The following is a 24,026-nucleotide window of genomic DNA, read 5'->3' on the forward strand; positions in this document are numbered from 1 at the left end:
CTGTCAGAAAGATCCAAGCAGCCACACTTTGAGTTTAAGTTGTCAAACATCCACATTTGAATCATTCCCTTGTGCCTTTCGCTCCTCTTGTCCTCCGAAATGTTTCGAATTTCAGGGAGAATTAAATTTTTACCCCAAGTGCTTTACAACATCTGACTTTTATTAAAACTGGAGGAGGAGGCGTGCCCGGCTTTGGACCCAACGCATTGCACAAATCTGATAGACAGGTGGTATTTAAAGTGCTTGCCAACGGACTAAACAAGCATGGCATATCAATTATCCCGTCAGAGGAGACCAGGATCTGCCCAGGTGATCCTCTCGTCAATGTCAAACTGTGGAAACGCCTGCACTGTAGAGCTGTGATTTATAGACCGATGCATAAAGCCTCGCCAGCCAGATGCTTGAGACCTGCACGGATTTACATTTGTTAAATAATGTATTTATTAGGTAAGGAAATACATTTTATAATGGGAACACAGTTAACTTATATGCAGATGATTTGTTTCTTTCAATTTACACAACCGCGAAACATGAGTCATTCGCCTTGATCGAGAAACGCCATTTAAGTTACTTCCACGCTAACGCGATAAAATTAGACTGCCGGTCACCTGTTAATGTGACTCTTTTCCTTATCTAGGTGGTTTTGTTGCCTAAACCCTAACTTTCTGTAGAAGACAAAAGCTAACTTTGAAAGACACCCACCCAGAGCCACATATGTTGAAGCTGGGGGCCACTGACCGAGCGTCTGTGTTTGACAAGTTGGGAGTGAGTTTTTGTTGCATTTGGTTTGTTTTATTTCAAGAAAACTATATTTTTGGAAATTCAGAGTGACTGGTAACTTTAATCTCAAGTGGCCACCTTGGCTGCTGATTTCAGGCCCAAGGCTTTCAGCCATAAGCTTTTTTCTCCCATGGGCCTTTGACCCCAATAATTTCCCTACAATTTCTTTAAAAAATATGTATATCTCGAATCCTAGACTTTTTTCAACAGACTTTCAACAGACTTTCAACAGAAGGCTTATATGAAGGTGTATGACCTCTTTAGATGATATAGCTACGAGACACCATGTATGAGTCAATTGAATTCATCCTGAAGAAGGCACTATTCTGCCTCCTTGTGCTTGAACTGTGTGTGTGTGTGTGTGTGTGTGTGCGTGTGTGTGTGTGTGTGTGTGTGTGTGTGTGTGTGTGTGTGTGTGAGCAGCAAGACACCAGACGAAACTATGGTCGAAGCAAAGATGGAGAAGAGAAAGAAAGAAAGGACAGAGAGACAGAGATGTGAATGTGGATTGAGAAACAACCACACACGCACACACACAGTTGGGAAATATGGTAGTCATTTTGAGTTAATTGTAGTGAAGCAAAAACAACCACCAGATGTGTTGCATGGCTTCAGTTGTTCTCTCGTGCCACTAATGTACTCATCACTTGGTCCGTCTCTCCCTAATCACCTCTTCTCTCTCTGCCTCTTTCCAGTGGTTCACTAGAGACATCTCAATAGTTTTCTCTTTTCTTTTTTATTTGCAGAACAAACAAAATATGTCCCAAAAAAAATACAATGGATGCATTATACAGGTAAATCAAATGTCTAACATATGGTTAAAATTCCATGTACCGTAAAAGTCGGGTTACAAGCCGCTCCTACCTCTGCTGCTGCTAGCTCCCCGCTGCTGCTGCTAGCTCCCCGCTGCTGCAGCTAGCGCTGCTGCTGCTAGCGCTGCTGCTGCTAGCTCCTCGCTGCTGCTGCTACTGCCCGCGTCCCCTCTGCCCGAGTTGGGTATCGAGCCGGGGTTGGGCCTGGTACCTTCGGTGGTTGTCGGGGAACTAGCGGAGAGCTAGCAGAGCGCTAGCTGGCTACAGCAGGGAGCTAACGGGGACACTGACCGAAGGTAGTAGCGGCTTGTAACCCGACTTTTACGGCAAAGATCTTTTTTATAAATACATTTGTAAATAGAAAAGCAGACAAAAAATATTATCCAAACCCTGTTTTGTGTGTTTCCAATGTTTAACTTAGACTTACTCGCTCATTAATTTATTTTATTTGAAACCTTGGAAAGCACAACCCTCATTGTCAATTGTATATACATACAATAAATGCAGACGCAACCTAAATCCAATAGCATTCAAAGAAGACATGCTTTATCAATTAAAAACAGCCACGAACAGAACACAATGAAAAGCAATGACAGTTTCAGTCAGCAGGATGAGCGAGTACACGTTGGAATTGTCTCCGCAGGATTAACTTTGAGGTTTATAAATACATGGGAACAAATGGTGATCCCGCCTCACGTACACCAGACAGCTTTTTGTTGGCAAAGTAAGTACCGGCCCATAACTCTGCAGCAATGAATCTCAAGGCCGGGTGATATATATGCGGCATTGAAAAGGTTTGAGTCTAGAGCTGGTCGCCCGGCCGTAAATATCATCATCGTGTCCAATACAGGGAGGAAAACTGCTTCAACCATCCTTTCCTCGTAAATAATGAAACATAACGTTTATTTTTCGGGAAAGAGAGCCCAATTTCTGTCTCGGCGTCGATAACAAGATGCCAGTATGGACTTAAAAAAATGTTTTTATAGACCGGAGATATATATATATATATATATATATATATATATATATATATATATATATAATGTTGCATTTCACAACTTACATCGTCAATGTAAAATATAACAAATATATTGTATGTTTAGAAGGTTTTTCTTAAGAGTTATAAAGTTGCAAAGTAAGTAAAAATGAAGCACCAATAAGAATGTGTTGCATGGCTGTGGTCACCCGACAGACAACACAAATAAGAAACCATCGTTTTGATCGGAAGCGATCAAAAGAAAGTATACATTCCAAAAGGAATTGAACAGAGCTGCGGTTATAAGAAATATGAATAAGTTGTGTAACCAGTTCAAAACAGTTCATCCATCACTTTGACCCACAGCAGGGTATCTCCGTCTGTGTTGGCAAGACTGTTGTGATATCTGGAATACATATTCATGGTTCCCAGATGATTCCTTTTTTTTGGGTTCCCTGACTTTTGTTGCCGTCATTTAGGACTTTTCCACTTGTACCCAACCACAGGCGGAGGATTGGAGGAACCGCAACTGTACTAGTTGTTCTATCTAACAAATCCAGCAGGAAGATGAAAAGACAAGTTCAGGAAAAGTCCCCTCAACCCCCCAAAAAATTATGATCTTCCATCTTGAGAAGGTCCAGGTGTTAGCGTGTGCTAACGTAACGTTTGATGTAATATCTGGTATGTAGTGCGTAGTTGTCCCTGGATTTATAATGCACAAGCAAGAATATACGAGTGTGAGACGTGAGCGCTACTCAACTGCCCCACAATGCCTTGCGTCTGGGTGCCTTGAGTCTTTGTGAGTCTTTGAGGCAGATTACAAGCTGTTACTATGTCACTTTGTGAACTTTAAATCTGTTTTCATGCGAAAAAGTAACCGTTGAGTTTATCCAAATAACGCTTGTTTGGAATTTTTCTGCGATCGCTTGTCAAATCATACTTTATCGTTCATTTATTACGTAGTATGCAGCACATACTGATTGAGAATGTAGTATTCAGTCCATGGCTGAGGCCATGAATAGTCTATCAAAGTGTCCGCCATGGGAAGAAGTTGGTCAAAGAAAGGTGCTTCAGTGCTTCCTTTCTCATCTCCTTTAGAATCGGCACAATTCCTTGCGGCTGCAACATTTAAAGCAACGTTGCTGTTTAATTGTACACATTAAAAACCTCCTTCTTCAGGAGGTGAAATTCAGTTCTGACAGCAAACGAATACAAACACAAGCGCAGTCGGACTTTCAGTTGTCTTTTCAGGTCTTTTCTTCGGTCCCAATGAATCCTCCTCTTCACATCTTCCTCTGAACTCTGGAAGTTTCCCCATAGAGTTCAAGGGGCGAGCGGCGAGGACGAGACATTAAGACGTCTCTTGTTGGTGATCATGAAATGAATTGTGGCAAGTTGATTTCATGGCTCGCTTTGGCTCCATTAGTCACGCTGGAGTATCTTACGAACACGTCTCTAGATCCAGTGAATCTCTTCCAGGGCCGAGCCCTTGTCTAATAGGAACAGACATCATAGTGCATCATCACCTCAAGAAAAATCCAGAAAACGTAACCGTCTTTGAAAGATTCTGACCTTTTACAAAGGCAAAGGTCTGGTTCGCTCTCTGCAGACTTGTTAACCCCTATTGCTCTCTCTCTCTCTCTCTCTCTCTCTCTCTCCATCCATCTATACCTCTCTACCAGCAGGGAAAGGTGCAGAGCTTCAGGGGATCAAGTCCGAGTTGACTCAGATTAAAGCCAACGTCGAAGCTTTGCTGGGCAGACTGGAGCAGATCACAGAAGACACACACATCACCTCCTCAGGTGACACACACACACACACACACACACACACACACACACACACACACACACACACACACACAAATCCAACACCTTTGAACCAATACAGATCGGCCTTTATTATCCAGCTGTTTGATGATGCATGCCAAACTGATTTTCTTTCATTATTGGTCGTTTATTTATGATATTAATGCAGTTTATTTACCACAAGCTCTACAATGTTAAAGCTACAGTACAGTAAAAACAAAACATATTGATTGCAGTATTCACACAAAGATACAGAAGCCAGAAGGTCATGAGGTGCATGAAACCAGTAGCCATGTTGGACTCAGTCAAACTAAACATTGAAGTGTTTTTTATATTGTTTTTCATTTTAGAACAACGTAAATTCAACATCAATTTAGAGTTTTAGTGACGTTGAACCCAGATATATATTCTGTTAATGGTATGTAATGCATAATAATACTCTTAACTCAACTCTTAAGGGCCCTTAAGTCCCTTCGAGCTGAGGATCCTTGTCCGTGATCTGAAGCCCAACTGAACCGTCATGTCTTAGACCAGAGTTATGTAAAACTGATAAAGTGACAGTATTTTAAAAGGAGCAGATCCGTACTATAAATAAGTCCCATACCCTCACACATGTATTTATATATATATGTCTATCTAATCTGATTAAACCTAAACTAGACAGTCCTGATCGATTTTTGAGTTTGAAGCTCTGACTAAATAAAGATGTTTTATGGAACACATGTTCTGGAATATTTGACGCTGTACTTCAGATGTAGAGCCGGGGTCCGGTCAGCAGTTCACGTCCCTTTTAGCTCGTCTCTGGGAGCCACGTGTGCGTCTCAGCTTCCTGGAGACACAAATGGAATTGTCACGTCAAGAGAAATATGCCGGAAAGAAGATGAAATATGACTTTCCTCATTGAAGTTACTCTCTGCGCTGTATTCTGAAAGACATGTGAGGCTTATTTGATGTTTCAATGAAAAAAAGTCACTGGGGCCACATCTTTTTTTTTTCTCATTATGAACCCGTGATGAAATACCTGCTGAAATAAAGTAATTCTGCCAATGGAAAAATGCTGAAAAAAGAAAGAAAAAGAGGGAACAGAACAGAAGTACTTTCAAGGTCAAGCTCCTCAGTTTTTATCAAGACAGAAAATATGGTACAATCTGCATTATGCACTCAGTGAATTATATAAAGAGCTACATAAATCTGCACATAATGTGCAATGACGTGTAAGTGAGCTGTGGGAAGAAGACAATATTTTTGACATTTTTCATATGTTTTGTAATTTAGAAGTTCTACATTCTGCTTTTTTGTTTTACCTTCTTTAGCAAGTAAAAACAGAGAAATGTATAAAAAAAAAGATATTAGGCATGTTTGCAGATTCGAAGAGTTATCGATTGGTCTTGAACATCGTCTCTAAATGAATAAAAATATGATTAATTCATTCATTCTTGAACTATGTAAAATACTTCTTGAACCCTCCTTGCAGAGTGCCACAGATCCCAGAACAGATCTTTAAAACATTTAGAAATAGCTGATTTCTTAAAAGTTGTGTAAAATAGACGCCAATCCAAGGTTTCCAAACGATTTACAAAGTTAATCTTACATAATAAATAATCATACAATGTGGTCTGAGTGCAGGTTCAAAGTAAATCAAGCATAGTTTCATGCAGAAAAGTAATTTACTTTTACAAAGCAGTAACTAGAATGACGATTTAAATCAGTTTTGCATGTTTTTTAAATCAGAGTGTTGGGACGTTTGGACTTCGGGGTCATCATCACCTGACACCTGTCCATGTCACGTAGTGGATGCAATGTTAAATATAATCATATCGGGGAAAAAATACCGGATAACAGCAAAGACAAGGACCCAGAGCGAGGCCAAGTAATATTTCTCCCAGCTGCTGTTGGATTCTGGACCTGCAGTCTGATGGATGTGGTCAACCTGAGCCTCTGAAAGCCACGGGAATCTCTAATCTAGTATTGTTCGTATGTGTGTGTAGTGACCTCTGAACTTGTTGCTTGCCACACGTGTGGTTTAAAAACTAGAGCGGAGGAAGCTGAATAATTCATATCCAAAACGCTTTACATTAACCTCAGTGTTTTATTTTAAACATTCTGAAGGCTGAGGACAGATTTGAGCCCCAAAGTCCGAAATCCAAATGGCCCCAACATATAAAATTGGTTCCAATCGAGCAAATAACTGCTTTGTGAAACCTACATTCTTTAGCTGTGACATGTCATGAGGATACTTCTCTGAATAAAAGCCTGAATAAAATGAATTACATAGATCAAGTCTTACGAGAAATTAACTGACATTTATGTTCCGTATCCATCTCAACGTGAGCTCATTCTTACTCATATTGCGTCATCGCGGTGGTGAAAGCGTCTCGTAACCGCCCCGCCTCCTAAACATTACGACGGTGACTTTTGGTTTCCTCGTTGCTCTGCTGGTGGACGTGATCTCACAGAAACACATCAAAACGACCACAACCTCATAACACACAGTACGTGTGAAACAAACACGCTAACTCAACAACACGTTGGGACGAGGACAGGCCCAAAAAGACACATAGCAGGTGATTGGATGAACCAGCTGTCAATCAAACTCTTACAGAAGCCAGTCGGGGTGGAGGAGGGGAAAAGATAGAAAACACAATTTCTTCCGTACAGTTCTTTGCTCTTCTTTCAGTAAAGAAATGATCTCCAGTTCTGATATAGCTCATATATCTATATATAACCTTTCATTGCTGGGAATTGGAGTATTAATATTAAAGTGTTGTGATGGATCGGTCACAATGGTGTTCACATGGGTCGCCACTGAAAATGTTTGGGCAAAAGAAAAGCCATAACTGATTTCCAGGATCCAAACATTTACAAAAACAAGACGACTGAAGTTTAAAAACCTCACACAGATATGCATAACATATTACGCATATAAAACGTGAGAGGGGGGGCATTGTTATTAGGAATATGTCGAGTTTTTATATTTTGTATTGGCCATGCGCGAACAAATGTATTCCTTTCCTTTAGCATAAAGTCCTCCAGAGCCAAAGAAACACACAGTTGCTTCCATTGTGAAGTTATGGATTTGGCCCAAGAGACGCCGACTATGAACAAATTGTTATAATAATCCAATAACACAAAAAGAAAATACACTTATGTGTGTCTTGTATAGTGCTGTGTAGACGTATATAGGGGCTTATAGAAATGAATTGTTCTTAACCATGTTTTTCATTTTCTGTCATTGGTTCCAAATTATGTTTACGAGCATTTTCATAAACATAGTAAGTAAGTAATGAAGTACTCAGACAATAAAGCAAAGTTATGTTTGTTTTATGAGTCTCCACAGAGTAAGATATGTGAAAAGTGTAAAGATCTGGCCGCAGTTTTAGTGTGAAACGTTCAAGAAATTAACTAACAGTCTTCTCAAACTGTGAGGCGCGACCCTCTAGTGGGGCGCGTAGGTATTACAGGTGGGGCGCGAGGGTTGCGGGCGACCACTGGGTTAAGATAAGAGATAAGATTTAGTTGGAGCCAAAATGGGGTTTATTGTTTGAGGGCATCACTGGGTGTAGTGGGGACATGTAGTTCCTGTATTTGGACACAGGGTGGCACATTCAGTTAAAAGAGCATAAAAGTGAGTGCCAGGTGATGGGAACAGGTGTGTGGATGGGAAGCAAAATAGTTTTCGACCGTGGTCAAGGTGGTAGTGCTGTATCCTGTCTTGAAGTACGTGTTGCAACATGTAAGACTTATTCAGTTCAAGTATATTGGACTTTGCAAATTAATAAATGGATCAAAGAGACACAGCATTGGATTTGTTGTGGCAGAACGCGTCCAAACTTGCTCTACCGTTCGCCCCCCTAGTGGCTTGAATATTTAAATAGTTTAAGGTTTGAGGCTCTACAATTTGATTTAATAGGAGAATTTCCAGGATTACGGCAGCAGACAGGTATAATAAGGTATAATCAATATGCTAAAAAAACGATTTAAAAGAACAAAAACTTAAATATGATATAGTTGAGGAATTTGCGAGTCTTTTTTTTAGTCAAATAAACCAACTCTCAAAACATAACCGGACCGTAAAGCCCTGAGTTAGTGACACAAACACTCCATTGGCTAACGTAAGTCATGTGTCTGATGCCACACAGGAAGAGATTTCAGTGTTCTTTGAGTTTATTTCCACCAGGGGTTCGGTGTTAGAGACCTGAAGTGTCGTTGGGTCATAGTGAAATATTAGTTCACGGCCCATCCGTGATGTTTTTCCTAAACTTCACAAGAACACATAGTTTCTGTGACCTGGTGATGCCCTGGTGACGCCCTGGTGACGCCCTGGTGGCGCCCTGGTGACGCCCTGGTGACGCCCTGGTGATACCCTGGTGACGCCCTGGTGACGCCCTGGTGACGCCCTGGAGACATCCTGGTGACACCCTGGTGATGCCCTGGTGACACCCTGGTGATGCCCTGGTGACGCCCTGGTGACGCCCTGGTGGCGCCCTGGTGACGCCCTGGTGACCCCCTGGTGATACCCTGGTGACGCCCTGGTGACGCCCTGGTGACGCCCTGGAGACATCCTGGTGACACCCTGGTGATGCCCTGGTGACACCCTGGTGATGCCCTGGTGACGCCCTGGTGACGCCCTGGTGATGCCCTGGTGACGCCCTGGTGACGCCCTGGTGACGCCCTGGTGATGCCCTGGTGATGCCCTGGTGACGCTGTGGTGATGCCCTGGTGACACCCTGGTGATGCCCTGGTGACACCCTGGTGACGCCCTGGTGACACCCTGGTGACGCCCTGGTGACGCCCTGGTGATGCCCTGGTGACGCCCTGGTGATGCCCTGGTGACACCCTGGTGATGCCCTGGTGACGCCCTGGTGATGCCCTGGTGACACCCTGGTGATGCCCTGGTGACGCCCTGGTGATGCCCTGGTGACGCCCTAGTGATGCCCTGGTGACGCCGTGGTGATGCCCTGGTGATGCCCTGGTGATGCTCTGGTGACACCCTGGTGATGCCCTGGTGACACCCTGGTGATGCCCTGGTGACGCCCTGGTGATGCCCTGGTGACGCCCCGGTGATGCCCTGGTGACGCCCCGGTGATGCCCTGGTGACGCCCCGGTGATGCCCTGGTGACACCCTGGTGATGCCCTGGTGATGCCCTGGTGACACCCTGGTGACGCCCTGGTGATGCCCTGGTGATGCCCTGGTGATGCCCTGGTGACACCCTGGTGATGCCCTGGTGACGCCCTGGTGATGCCCTGGTGACGCCCTGGTGAGCGGCCAGTCGGTGTGTTTCTGTGAGATGTTGCACAACAGCAGCCGGGTCGTCCAACAGCAACCAAAGGAAACGGGAACCGAACGCCTTTCCTCTGCCGACCGCATGCAGCGTCTGCTGTCTGCCAGTACGTTTACGAGGCGACCCGCTCGTAGATATTAACCTCTCCAGTAATTATTGAGGAGTTTTCCAGCGCATCTACGTTTTTGTGAGGAAAGCTCAAAGATATAGTTTGCAGTTAAAGTGTAGGCTGTAGTTAAAGTGTCTTTTAAAAGGTCTGGACGGAACAAGAAACACATGCTGACAGTCAATCAGAGGGTTTAACGAGAGTTCGCGTTTACATCACACACACACATACACACACACACACACATACATGCCTGCCTTACCAACAGTGGACATCAAGCTAAGACAACCAAGTGTGAAGCTCTTCTGCGCTTTTTCTTTTTTATTAATCATATCAAATTTGTTTAGGTTCTTAAAATATTTTTGCAAATGTGCTTTGTAATTTATTTATTTTAAGAAACGAGGGGACTTCCATTTATAGCAGCCGTCTTCACATAATGTGTGCTGGTTTACTGAAAATAATTGAAACTGTAAACCTGAATGTTATCAATATTTCACTACATCAGAATAAGGATAATTTATTTGCCAAATATGCTACACATACGAAGAATTAGTCTTGGCGGGTGGTGCATGCATTCGGCAAACAACAAACAACAACAATCAACACAGTGCAATAGAAACATTACATTTACAATAGAATATCAAATAAAGTGCACAGACAAACAGATAACAGTACTGTAAACAAGTGTATTGTCCGTGTGTGTGTATACTATGCAATACACATCATTTGAAAATAATCATGGCCACTTCAATTGAGAATAAATAATATTGTACTTGCAACTAAGAAGTAACTTGGCTGCTTTGTTGGCATTAAAATGTACTTAATCTTGTCTTTAATATGAAATATCTTGATTTTTTTCAGTGCTTTATTATACATTTCTGTGTTATTGGTCATTTTTTGTGACCTGTGAGAAATGGTGCTTTTTAAAGAGGGCTCCTTTCATCCTTTTGGATTATATCTTATTTTTGTTTTTTGCTCTGAATAACTTAAATTTGAATAAATGTCCCAAACTTAGGCAGGTTTATAATTGTGTGTCGTCTCCACTTTGGTGTGTCTTCAGGGAGTTCATCTGAATATAAAGAGGATACGTAAAATAGTGATTCATTCTTTTTTTTATCATGGATGCATTGCTGTTCTAACTTGTACTCTCTCTCACACACACACACACACACACACACACACACACACACACACACACACACACATCACACGACACTTGTGGGAAGTTTTGTTTTTCTCAATCATTGCTTTAGATCAGTTCTCTTCTTTTCAACCATAAAGGAAAAGTGTGTGTTTTCTCTGCTTAAGGAGATAGGAGAGGAAACAAGGAAGCTCCTCTCATGCGACCTTGGAGAATCCGAGCAGCTTTGACGTGTCTAGATCAACTTGTACTTTCCAAATTTTTCTAACATTTTGGGTCATTGTGTGTGTGTGTGTGTGTGTGTGTGTGTGTGTGTGTGTGTGTGTGCGTGTGTGTGTGTGTGTGTGTGTGTGTGTGTGTGTGTGTGTGTGTGTGTGCAGAGCTGAGGAAGGCAGGGGAGTGTAAGAGCGAGGAGGCGTGGCAGGAAGGGGAGGAGTCGAGCTCAGAGCTGGAGGACGAGGAGGAGCACAGACAGAACAGCGAAGCTGAAGAAGACGAGGAGGAAGACGAGGAGGAGGAGGAAGAGGAAGAGGAGCTAGAGCACACGCAGGACGACACCCATGACCACATGCCGGTATAACAATAAAGACATGAATTAAAATGAGCTGATGATAATCCATGACTTCTTTAAGTCGTTAATTAAACAAAAACTCCAAATGTTTTCTTTTTCCAATGTCCCAGATGTCAATATTTGTCACGTTTTTTCTTTTTTTATATTCTGGTAAACTGGGCTTTGGACTGTTAGTCGGACTAAACAAGCAGATTTCAGCAAAGACCCTCTGGGATAAAAGCCTGTGAGGGATCTTTTTTTAATATGTTTCTGATATTGTGAATCAAAAAGATCAACACATTAATAATTAGTGTCAATAACTGATCAGAGAACTGTCGAGCTCAAGCTCAAGCAATTCATTTTCGTCAACATTTTCTTCCCGAAAGATGTTCATGTATTTATTTGTATTATTAAGCATTCATAACATGCATCAATTAGTTTTTAATGAGGGACCGCTGCAGCACCATGATCCCTAGATGTGTTTCTTTCTTGCTGAACCCATTCATACGTCCATATTCATACAAAAATACCACTCACCTGAGTAATAACACAATAAAACCAGATTAATAATTCCCCCAAAGACTCGTAACTACAAATCCTGCATGATGAAATGTTTCCATTCAGCCAATAATAAACACAAACTCATCACTTTGTCTGAAATGTACCATTTTATAGACAAAGTTTCACTCATAAGTATTCTGACAGTGAGACTGGCCTCATTATCAGCTGCAGAGGAAAAGCAGAATCAACAACATATGAATACCAGTAAATATATATTAAAAAAAGGAGATATTAAAGCCTCCAGCTGTTTTCTCTGAGAACCACTGGCTTGAGATCAGTGGGAACCAGTCGGCCCAATGCAGCGTGCTCATTGGCCCACGCAGAGCGGTGGGAGGGACTCGCTGCTCACAAACGGCGCTGCAGCGACCGCCCTCCACGACAATCAATCAATATTACTGGCGTGGATAAGAGCGTGAAGCCTGAAATCAGAAGTCGCTTCATCCTCCAACGACACAACGACAGACAAACCATCAGGAACTCAACAAGTTCCAGCGCCTCAAATGAGAGATTTTGCTGCATTTCGTTGTTTTTGTGGTTAATTGAACGTCACTGACTTGTGGAGGGTCGGACATTTAAAACAAACTGTTTGAAGACGTCGCCTTCTTACATTTTAATGATCATTTAATACAGAAATAGGCAAATTCCAGTCATCTTACTTACATTTTCACTGGAACATGTAATAATATCCATAATATTTTAGGTCGGTATGTATTTGTACTGTACAAATATATATATATATATGTATATATATATATATATATATATACATATATATATATATATATATGTGTGTGCCGCATACAGCACATATATTATACATACATATATATGTATAAATATATATATATACATTTAACTTACGATGTAGCTTAAGCTATGCAACAAACGCAGCTTTTAGACTTCATACCTAAGTTGCTTTACCTTAAATATACTTAACTTACATTATGTACATAACACACTTAACTTTTGTACTTGTGTTACTTTTACATGTATATGTACTAATGTACTTAAGCTACTTAACAAACGTACATATTTTAAGTGTGCTTACTAAAATAGCACACTTAATAACTTATCTTAACTCAAGCTACGTAACATTTATACTTATTTTAACCTTCTGTTCCTAACCCTAAACGTGTAATTTTATTGCCTAAATATATGAGGTCAAAAGGTCACTTCCACACGTCTACTTGATGCATTTCAGTTTACGTGACATAATGCTTTTTTTAATCATAGTTCTTCAATGCTCATAATGCCATCCCATCATAATACTTAATCTACAAATGTATTTCAAGTGTTTTTGATCTTCTGCTCTCATTCGTATAGTTATAGTTGTCAATGAATAACCTTGATTTGACTCTCAAAAGATTTCCAGTAAATAACTAAACTTCCAGGGAACTTCTTTTTCTGCCTTTTTGTGAGCGAAAATGTTCAATCGTAATTTGAGGCCAATTTTACAGAATATTTGGACGCTCACAGCACATGTTTGTGTTTTCTGACTCTGGTCTTTTTCTTTTGTTGTTTTGTCAATAAGCAGAACAGTCGCATATCATCAGAGATGGACTCCATTCACCCGTGAGAGGTGAGTGTTTCAAACGCACTCAAAACCACAACCCATGTCCGTTTGCCAGAGTGAAAGGAGACACCTCTCAGAAATATGCTAGCAAGCTATAAGGGAAGTTAATTGTAGAAAAAGCTCCGCGTTGGACTCGGCAGACGCAGACGTACCGGGTCTGGTGGAGGGCAAAGCGGTGGCGTTTGAGCCATATTTATTATTATTATAACCCATCTGAAATGAATTCTGCAACGCTGCGTCATGCTTTGAAGACTCAAGACTTTCTATAATTTTCACACAGTTGGAGAAATATCAAACAAACGCTTTGAAAACGCAACAATCAATATTGCGCAACTTTTAATAAAGCAGCAGATCAAACTGGGATGTTTTTTTTAGTTTTTTAAACCTATATTTAAACAGGAATTTATTGCAAAAAAAACCCTCAGGCTTCATTTCCATAGAAAACTTTGAAGCGATCACACACACACACACACACACACACACACACACACAGCTGTGCGTTACAACCACCCAGTCTTGAGCAGTTGAGGGACGCCGGTGACCACACAGTAGTCTGTTCCTCTCACTATTCGGCCTCCTCCAGCTAATCTTTGGGTACAAATCCTTGACAAACAACTTCCAGAACGTGTAGATACAATCTTTACTTGTAAAACTTCTGGGCACATGATGAAAGAGCCAGCGTGGCTGTACTATATCATAGGTAAATATTCCAAAACAAAACAAAAAATCATTTTTCTATCTACTGATTATAATTAAAGGGAGAGCGAATGAGTCTGAAAGGTTTTACTGATTTAATTAAATCGTCCTATGAGTTTGGAGTCAGATTGGATCCTAAACATATTTTGTTATGTATTGTGTTTGCTTTTGAAGCGTCAGAAATGAGTGGACGGATCAAATAAGACAGGACTTTCACCAAGAAGACTGCTGTCCGTGTCCTTTTTGAAACCAAGTACATATGCAGCCGGAACATTACCAAGTATCTTTGTCGTGTTTCTTTGTTTTCTTCAATTTCCTATTCATTTAAGGCCGAGCAATTATTTTAACTAACCCAAACTAACTAGTGCCTTTTCTTTGTTTGTTTTGGTTTTGTTTCAATTTACAGAGTTAATCTAATGCGTCGAACTGTTTGAAACGGCAACCATAATAAATAAAAAAAGGTTTCCCTTAAACATACCGTAAAAGCCGGGTTACAAGCTGCTACTACCGTGGGTGGTTATCCCTACTGTAGCAAGCTAGCGCTGCTGCTAGCTCCCAGCTGTAGCAAGCTACCACTGCTGCTAGCTCCCCTCTGAAGCAAGCTAGAAGTTAGTGAAGAGCTAGCAGCAGAGAGTTCTAGCGGGGAACTAGCGGGGACACCCACCGAACGTAGTAGCGGCTTGTTACCCGACTTTTACGGTACTTTTACGGTACTGTCTCCCCTCTGTAGCAAGCTAGCACTGCTGCTAGCTCCCCGCTGCTGCTAACTCCCCGCTACTGCTGCGAGCTCCCCGCGTCCCCTCTGCCCGAGTCGGGCGTCGAGCCGGGGCTGGTCCCGCTACCTTCTGTGGTTGTTGGGGAACTAGCGAGAGCTAGCGGAAGTTAGCGAGGAACTAGCAGCAGCGCTAGCTGGCTACAGCGGGGAACTAGCGGGGACACCCACCGAACGTAGTAGCGGCTTTTAACCCGACTTTTACGGTACTGTAAGAGTCCAGTTTAGTGGTCTGGAAACGTCATTTTGTAGGAGACAGGGTTGAAGTCAATTTTGATGGAGCTCAGCTTCTCTTTATGTTGTTAAAGAAATACACACGTATTCTTCAGTTTCTGCAACTGTCATCGAACAAGTTCCTCTTCGTTATCACCATGGCGTGTTTAGTTTTACTCAGATTCATTGGTTGTGCGTCAGGCGGAGGAACCGGCTAGTTAGATTGCTCTTTTTACTTAACGTAGAGTTTGGAAGACGCATGCTTCTTGATCAAAGGCAACATGGTTGCTCATGTGTTATTGCTGATAATTATAATATACACAGATGAAGAGAAGGCCCTGAGTGTCTATGACCCAGGACATCATCAGTATCTCTCCAACTGATTATCTCAGCTGAACAAAGAGGCATTTGAACTGAAAAAAGAAAACTCAGCCTCTGCGTTTGCTGCATCCCAAGTTCTTCCATAAATGTAGATTTAAGTCCAGCTCGTGAACTTGATCGCATCACTCCAAATTAAAACAAATGTTTTCTTCTCCGAGGTCGAGGCCCTTCCGTGCTGCCCCGCTGCTTTTATGGAGCAGGACGTCATATCTTTCATTGGCTTACAGCATTACACTACTCCAAATTATGATTTATTTTACAAGCTTTACGAGTGTACATGAGGCCCAGTTTGTTGTTAAAAGGGGGAATTATTTTACTAAGTGTTTTCTGGCATTAAAATTGCCGTTTTTGTTTTTATTGATTCTGTAATGAGCGAGCTCGTCTCAAGTAATGTTTTAAGTGATCCAGCTTCCAAGTAAAGAATCTGAAGCAGCACTGTTACCAACAACTCAACCACACTGTCATTGACATCCCATCAACATTTGTAATGAGGGAAATTGCTACAAATGCAGCCTTGGAACATTAATATGCCGTTCATTCCACAACAGCATTTCCCATAAGCCCCGTTAAAGCTTTTACACAGCAGAGATTACAGCTAAAACGGCGTTACAAGAGAGTGCTGCTGGGTACCACGAAATAAACTGTGGTACGATGATGTAAGAGCCTGCTAGTAGACTCTCATGGGGGCTGTAGTTTGTTTGCATGCTAACAAATGACTTGTTCATTAACTTTGTTAAAGTTCCGGAGTGTTTCAATTCTACATCTTTCGCCGCAAACTAAAAACACATCTTTTTCGACTACACCTTGAATAAAGAAAGTAGCACTTAAATGGCACTTACTGATAGCACTTTGTAGTTCGGCTGTCTTGAAGAAATTGTACTTGTTGTTCTGAGTTTGTACTCGTGGTTGAATGCACTTGCACATTGTAAGTTGCTTTGGATGAAAGTGTCAGCTAAATGAAATGTAATTTAACAAGCGCTGTAGTGGATGCTAATTTGTCTTCCAATGATGGAACGTAAACCTCGGCTTCAAGGGAGTCCCAGAGGCGAGTGGAGCGGAGGCTTAAGCCAGACGTTAGCTCTCCGTTCGGAGTAAAAGAAGAAGAATGGCCAAATATTTATGTCTGTGTTTCTGCGTATTGTATATAAGAGACTGCTTTACAAAAGATAAAAGGTACAACATTTAAACAAAGCCAATATTAAGACTACTTCTGAAAGAAGCTCTTGACATTGGAAGACCTAAACTGTCCTTGACCCTTGGCCTTCAGCTTTTAAGGAACTCATCAGGTTCTCCTGGTTTTAGCTTTCAAGATTGCATAAACATTTCTTCTTATCTGAGCTCTTTCGCTAACCTGGTCCACACTCCCTCAATCTTCCCTCTCTTCTCTGAACTGCCCTCTTTTTATCTTTTTAGTGGATGAAAAATGGATTCTCACCGAGCGGATGATCTGCTTTTAATTCAAGGAAAAGACCCACGAGCAGTTTATGAAGTGAGCGATCACTCCCTCGAATGGCATGTCGGGAACAAATGAACTGTTCACGTTTCTGCCACGAGAAGAGAAGAGTCGTGAAAAGTAGTTTCACGTGAGAACCAAATTCCCAGTTTAGTTACAGCTGTGGAATCCAGAGGTTTATCCCTCTCTAGCCACCGGCCTTCTTCCCACAAAATGGCCATTTGTGTATCAATAACTCACCCAATGTTTTCCTTGAATTCTTGAAGACTTTTCCCCTCAAGCTGCGATGTGGAACCATGTTTTTTGCTGTAATTCTAAACACCAGCACCGGTGAAGTCGAGTTGAGGATGAGGACGTCCATCACAGCCTCCCTGAAGAGTCAGTGGCGACCTCCAGAGAGAGAGAGAAGGACCAGCGAGGTGTGGAGGTGCTGCAGAGTCCTCAGCAGCCGGTCCATGTCAGACGGGGGGCGTAGCTTTCTAGTGAAGGGATCCGAAGCGAGGCCAAAGTGGTGGACGTTGGAACCAGCAGCTCTTACCGGTAGACGTCTAGGAGGCAGCAGCTCTTACCGGTAGACGTCTAGGAGGCAGCAGCTCTTACCGGTAGACGTCTAGGAACCAGCAGCTCTTACCGGTAGAGGTCTAGGAGGCAGCAGCTCTTACCGGTAGACGTCTAGGAACCAGCAGCTCTTACCGGTAGAGGTCTAGGAGGCAGCAGCTCTTACCGGTAGACGTCTAGGAACCAGCAGCTCTTACCGGTAGACGTCTAAGAGGCAGCAGCTCTTACCGGTAGACGTCTAGGAACCAGCAGCTCTTACCGGTAGACGTCTAGGAGGCAGCAGCTCTTACCGGTAGACGTCTAGGAACCAGCAGCTCTTACCGGTAGACGTCTAGGAGGCAGCAGCTCTTACCGGTAGACGTCTAGGAGGCAGCAGCTCTTACCGGTAGACGTCTAGGAGGCAGCAGCTCTTACCGGTAGACGTCTAGGAGGCAGCTCGCGACGCCTCTCCGCTCTGCCGCCGTTGTTACGGTGCCCGGCCGGCCCGGAAAAGAGAGCATTTAAATCAACGCCTCCGCTGTGGGCAAGTCATCTGGAGAAGCAGAAAGCTGCGGGGCTCCTGGCCGAGGTGCAGCGCATCACCAGCCTCCGGTGCGCCCCGCGGAGAGGAAAGGAGGGAGCTTCGCTTTCAGGGAGATGAAAAGAGTGATTTGTTCACATCTGTAATCTCGTCGGCTCAAAGTAATTGGAGAGACCTGGACGTGATCCGGGGCCCGGCAGCTGCACATCATTTATATTCACGTGGTCACGTGATCTGCTCACGTATTGGCCAAAGATGATTTAATAAAGGCGGCAACGAGCAAAGAGCGCCATTTAAAACAATTCTTCATGCATCGGTGTGCTTAAGACTGGGAATATTGTCTTCTGTTTATTTGGCAGGTTATTTGTGCATTTTTTCACGAATAAATATAGCTGTGAAAAAACATCTGAGGCTGAAATAATTCCAGTGAAATACATAAATACAGTATCGTGGTGTGCCGGTGTTTCCTACTGCTGTATTTGTCTGAAGTTACCTGCTACTCGAGGTTTTTTTGCAGTAAATACTTTGTGTGTGTGTGTGTGTGTGTGTGTGTGTGTGTGTGTGTGTGTGTGTGTGTGCATTCCTTTGGCTGACTCATGGCTCTCTTCAGCCGGGTCAAAGCCTTTAGCTGATGAAGTGAGAGAAACTGGAGATTCCAGTAGGTTAAACCAAGTGAAGGAAACAGGGCATTGTGGGTCATGCAGAGCATATGTCAATGTCACAGTTGCATAATATTAGTGTTTATAGGAATGCTTTTGTCCAACATCAGTTTCACACATTTTTAGTACCGAGTGGAACATCAGTTCCACACATTTTTAGTACCGAGTGGAATTCAACCCTTCACACTGGCAGTAAGCTCCTCGGGTGAAGTACAACTTGGAAAAAGTACCCCAAAAAAAAAGAATGAGCTGCAGCTGAAGTTTTATGTGAAGGGTGAAATTGATTTAAAGTGCATGAAGAGCAGCAGAAACGGTCCTTAAGTACACCGCTGCCTCGAGCACCACCTGCCTCGAACGCGACGGGAACCTCTGCCTCATGCGGGCGTCTCGCCACGCCGTCAGTGTGACAGAAACTCTGTCCAACACGATGGGTAATTGTTACCAGTAGGACATTTCAGGAGGTAGGGGATGACGGGGGGGATCCATTCCCCTCGTCATCTCTGCTCTTCAGCTCCTGCGGGGGAAGAGGAGAGTGTAGTTCGCCTGACTCCATGATCCGCTGACACGAGGCGTCTTTTAGCCTCCGTATCAGACGCAGCAGGCTGACAAGTAACTACAAGTTAAACGTCCGTGTCATTATTTCAATTGGGAAAGACTTTGACCATTTCTCACTACCAAGTATGCCAAGTACAGACTTTACAGACTTTGGAGTTTGGCCTTGAAAATATGAAGTTACACATCTTAACCCTCAGTCAAACTGGTTTAACGTTACTGTGAACAAATAGTAAACTCTGAGACCAAAGATTGTTCGTTAGATCCTCCAAAACCGAACGATATCTCATGGTTAATCGCTACAGAGACGTTGGAGGCAGCGGATCATTTCAAAGATTCCCGCAGAGCGCTGAGCGCCCGGTGCTGGTGGGACCTCAAATCGTCAGCGTATCTTTTTAAGTAGGCTGATTTTTGACAAATTGACCACAGATTTAAAGCTTAAACAACTAACTTCTCGCTGGAAAACATCCTAATATTACATTCCGTGACTCAACAACGGCACAAAAAAGCAAATCAAAAAGCAAAATTAAAATGAAAGTTGAATAAAAGTTGCAGTGCAGTTTAAGAAATAAAATGCAGTAGTGAGATGCAGTAGTTGAATCTGGTTCAGTTAAAGGCAGCAGCAAACAGAAAAGTCTTCAATGTGGACTTTAAGGAGCTGAGGGTCTCTGAGGGTCTCAGCAGACCTGCAGCTTTCAGGACTTTGTTCCAGATGTGTGGAGCAGAAAAGCTGAACGCTGCTTCTCCATGTTTAGTTCTGACTCTTGGAACAGAAAGTAGACCCGTCCCAGACGACCTGAGGGGCCGGATGGTTCATAAGGTAGCAGCAGATCACAAACATACTCAGGCCCTAAACCATTCAGTGCTTTATAAACCAGCTGCAAAGTCAATTCTTTGTTTGACAGGAAGCCAGTGCAAAGACCTCAGAACTGGAGTGATGTGATCCACTTTCCTGGTCTTAGTGAGGACTCCAGCTGCAGCGCTCTGAACACAAGAGAACACAAGTACACAAGTACAGAAGAACACAAGTACACAAGTACACAAGAACACAAGTACACAAGTACAGAAGAACACAAGTACACAAGTACAGAAGAACACAAGTACACAAGTACACAAGAACACAAGAACACAAGAACACAAGAACACAAGTACACAAGAACACAAGTACAGAAGTACACAAGTACAGAAGAATACAAGAACAGAAGAACACAAGTACACAAGAACACAAGAACACAAGAATACAAGAACACAAGAACACAAGAACACAAGAACACAAGTACACAAGAACACAAGTACACAAGAACACAAGAACAGAAGAACACAAGAATACAAGAACACAAGTACACAAGAACACGAACACAAGAACACAAGTACACAAGAACACAAGTACACAAGAACAGAAGAACACAAGTACACAAGAACACAAGTACACAAGAACACAAGTACAGAAGTACACAAGTACAGAAGAATACAAGAACAGAAGAACACAAGTACACAAGAACACAAGAACACAAGAACACAAGTACACAAGTACAGAAGAACACAAGTACACAAGTACACAAGAACACAAGTACACAAGTACAGAAGAACACAAGTACACAAGTACACAAGAACACAAGTACACAAGTACAGAAGAACACAAGTACACAAGTACAGAAGAACACAAGAACACAAGAACACAAGAACACAAGTACAGAAGAACACAAGAACACAAGAACACAAGTACAGAAGAACACAAGAACACAAGAACACAAGAACACAAGTACAGAAGAACACAAGAACACAAGTACACAAGAACACAAGTACACAAGTACAGAAGAACACAAGTACACAAGTACAGAAGAACACAAGAACACAAGAACACAAGAACACAAGTACAGAAGAACACAAGAACACAAGAACACAAGTACAGAAGAACACAAGAACACAAGAACACAAGAACACAAGTACAGAAGAACACAAGAACACAAGAACAGAAGAACAGAGAAGAACGGATTTTGAGAAACAGCCTTCATTTTGAGTGATTTGATACTTGAATTGACATTTGGATTAGAAAAGTAAATAGTCTTCTGAGATTAGGCCCCATCGTAACATTAAATATTTTAAGGCGGTGAAAAAAGTGTGAGGACCCCCTGTGGAGTCCAGACAGCTGTGAAATGATTGGCTGATGGAATCTTTGATCTGTAATCAGCTGATTAAGAAGAAATGAGTAAATAAGTGTTTTTGTGATTTTGTTGCCTAAACCTAAGTCAGTGTGCCGAGTTGGAATGAAAGCATGTTGTCTTGCCCTTCTGTTTCAGTTGTGTCTCAGTTTAATCTCACTGCTTTGGACTGCACTCTGTCCTTTGTCTTTCCTGGACAGCTTTACGATTCTCCATGTGGGAGCCTGCTGAGCATCCACCTTATTCACAGCAACGCTCTCCCTCTAATCGTACAGCGTCCTCCGCATCACAGTTATGTGTTGTGTGCGTGGGTCTGTGATGGAGTTCAGTGTCAACAGCATAGTGTGAAATAAACCCGTTGGTGGGACGAGTAGCGCCTCCCAGAGGACAAAAACTAGAAGGGGGTCAGTGGTGTTGGAGCGATTCAATTGATGGACGGCGGAAGCCTTTTGATGTCGGGTGATGCACTGCAAATTGTTTGTAATGGACGTTCCTGTGCATGCTGGGTATGTTTGAACCAAAAGTCCTGCATTCAAAAATCCTTCACAGGAAAACTGTACTTTGGGTGTCTAATCTCGTCACGGTAACGTTTTCTTAAAGATAATAATTAGAAGAACACACAAGTTATTATCGTGAGTTATTTTCCCTCCTGTTAGTTTGCGGTGGGCTGATTTACAACTTTATCAGTCCATGTTGACCTCACATAAATCCCAGCATACAGTACTCGGTCTAATCAGCTGCCTAACTGAAAGCATGTGTGAGGGTAAGCGCGGCCTTTAATCTACAACAGTACGCTTACTACGCTTTTTATGGAAAATCAAAGCAACTCAATAGCTGTTAGATAAATCTAATCATGTAAAAAGTAGCACATTTCCCTCTGAGAGGAAGTGGAGTTAAATGTATGAAATACTGTAATGATCTAATTTGTTCTTTTTAAGTGTAGTACTTGAGTAAATGTCCAGATTCAAAACAGACTGGTGAAGGTTCGGTGATACTGATGAATCTCCCTGACTACTGAAGGTAAAGTTAGAGTGAAGATTCTGGCTTTAATAACTACGACTACCAACGATGTCATACAAGGTAGTCAGAAGGGGGCTGAATAATGCCAAATATCAAATATTACGCAAGGGGAAACTACCATGTGGTTTTCGAACGTCTCTTGATCTCAAACCTCAAGCTATGTGGATATCAATTGGTTCTATGTCCACTCGATGCTAACCCCTTGCAGTTTTGTAAAAAAAAAAAAAAGTATGCAGTATAAATTAAGTGATGTTCACCTGTTCTAAAATGGTGTATTTGAACATTTCTGCATACTGTGGGGTTCCTAAAACATACATTGGGAATGACTAGAAAGCTGAGACTTTTTTTCACTTGTCGTTGTAAACAATTACCTGTTGATCTCTCTCTGAGATCATCGCAGCCACAGACGTGAGATCCTCATGACACAATACGATTCTGTACATTTTGGGTCATTTCATGTTACTCTGATGACTTCACTGAATGGAACCAGCAGGGTTGCGTAGCCCGGACAGTAGCTGCTGGTATCCAGCCTCAGGCAGTCATGGTGGAACGGTGTTTGGTCTTAATATTTCTCATGTGGGAAAAGGCTGACTCACATGAATAAACCCTGACAGACACTTGTCAAGCTGCTCTGTCAAGTTACGCCTCCAGCTGTCTGACGCCAGCTTTTGGAAGTTCCACAAATCATGGCGCTGCAGCTTTGAGGACAGATGTTGGTTTGAAAGCATTAACTGAGCTGATCATATCGACCACGGTTTTGTCTTTTCCTTGCAGCTCTAAATTAAGCTCATTCGACATGTTGGTCAGATGGGTTAAAAAGGCCAAGTCCAGCAGCCACTGATCGTCATCTAGTCGCACCGTCCGTGGTGATTTTTTTCTTTTAATGGGATGCGATCTACCCGCACTACCTTTATGATCGACTGGTGCGATCGACGTATTGGGCACCCCTATATATATATTGGTATATTGGTATATTGGTATATTGGTATATTGATAATAGGGCTTTCTAAACAGTTCACCATCCAATTGACAACAAATGTAATTATAGAAATCTCTAAATTTCAAAAGTGTTTGATACCTTTTACAAATTGTAGCGTTGTTGCTTGTAGCAGATTTAACAAATCATAATAAATGAATATCAATATATGTAAAGATTATTCATAATTTAATTATTATTTACATTATACTATCATTGAAGGATGGTCCTCAGTTCACGCCATAAGCCACCATTAGTTTAACTAACAGAATTTAACAGAATATTACATTTTGCACAGCACACAATTTTGGAAAAATAGTGTATAAACATTATAATAATTAATTAATTAAATCAGAATCACAAGGTGTACAGGGACCTATTATTTTATATACACACATAACTCAAATGATCAAATTCTTTAAACATTTTATATTTTTGAGACTAACTGTAAAACTAAACAGAAAATAAATGAATA

At 42.1% G+C, this 24,026-nt stretch overlaps 1 protein-coding gene across 1 annotated transcript in view; it reads left to right on the forward strand.

Annotated features, from left to right (window-relative positions):
- raly (RALY heterogeneous nuclear ribonucleoprotein) overlaps positions 1 to 13,592 on the forward strand; it is a gene marked incomplete at both ends in the record, with an annotated part of 37,961 nt that extends 24,369 nt beyond the window's left edge. The window contains 3 exons of the mRNA XM_079218046.1: positions 4,251 to 4,370; positions 11,286 to 11,479; positions 13,551 to 13,592. Of these exons, the coding sequence (XP_079074172.1) occupies positions 4,251 to 4,370; positions 11,286 to 11,479; positions 13,551 to 13,592 (356 nt within the window). The remainder of the gene's footprint in view (positions 1 to 4,250; positions 4,371 to 11,285; positions 11,480 to 13,550) is intronic.
- Positions 13,593 to 24,026: the final 10,434 nt, after the last annotated feature.

Source organism: Taurulus bubalis, assembly GCF_910589615.1.
Source record: "Taurulus bubalis genome assembly, chromosome: 5".
NCBI lineage: Eukaryota > Metazoa > Chordata > Actinopteri > Perciformes > Cottidae > Taurulus > Taurulus bubalis.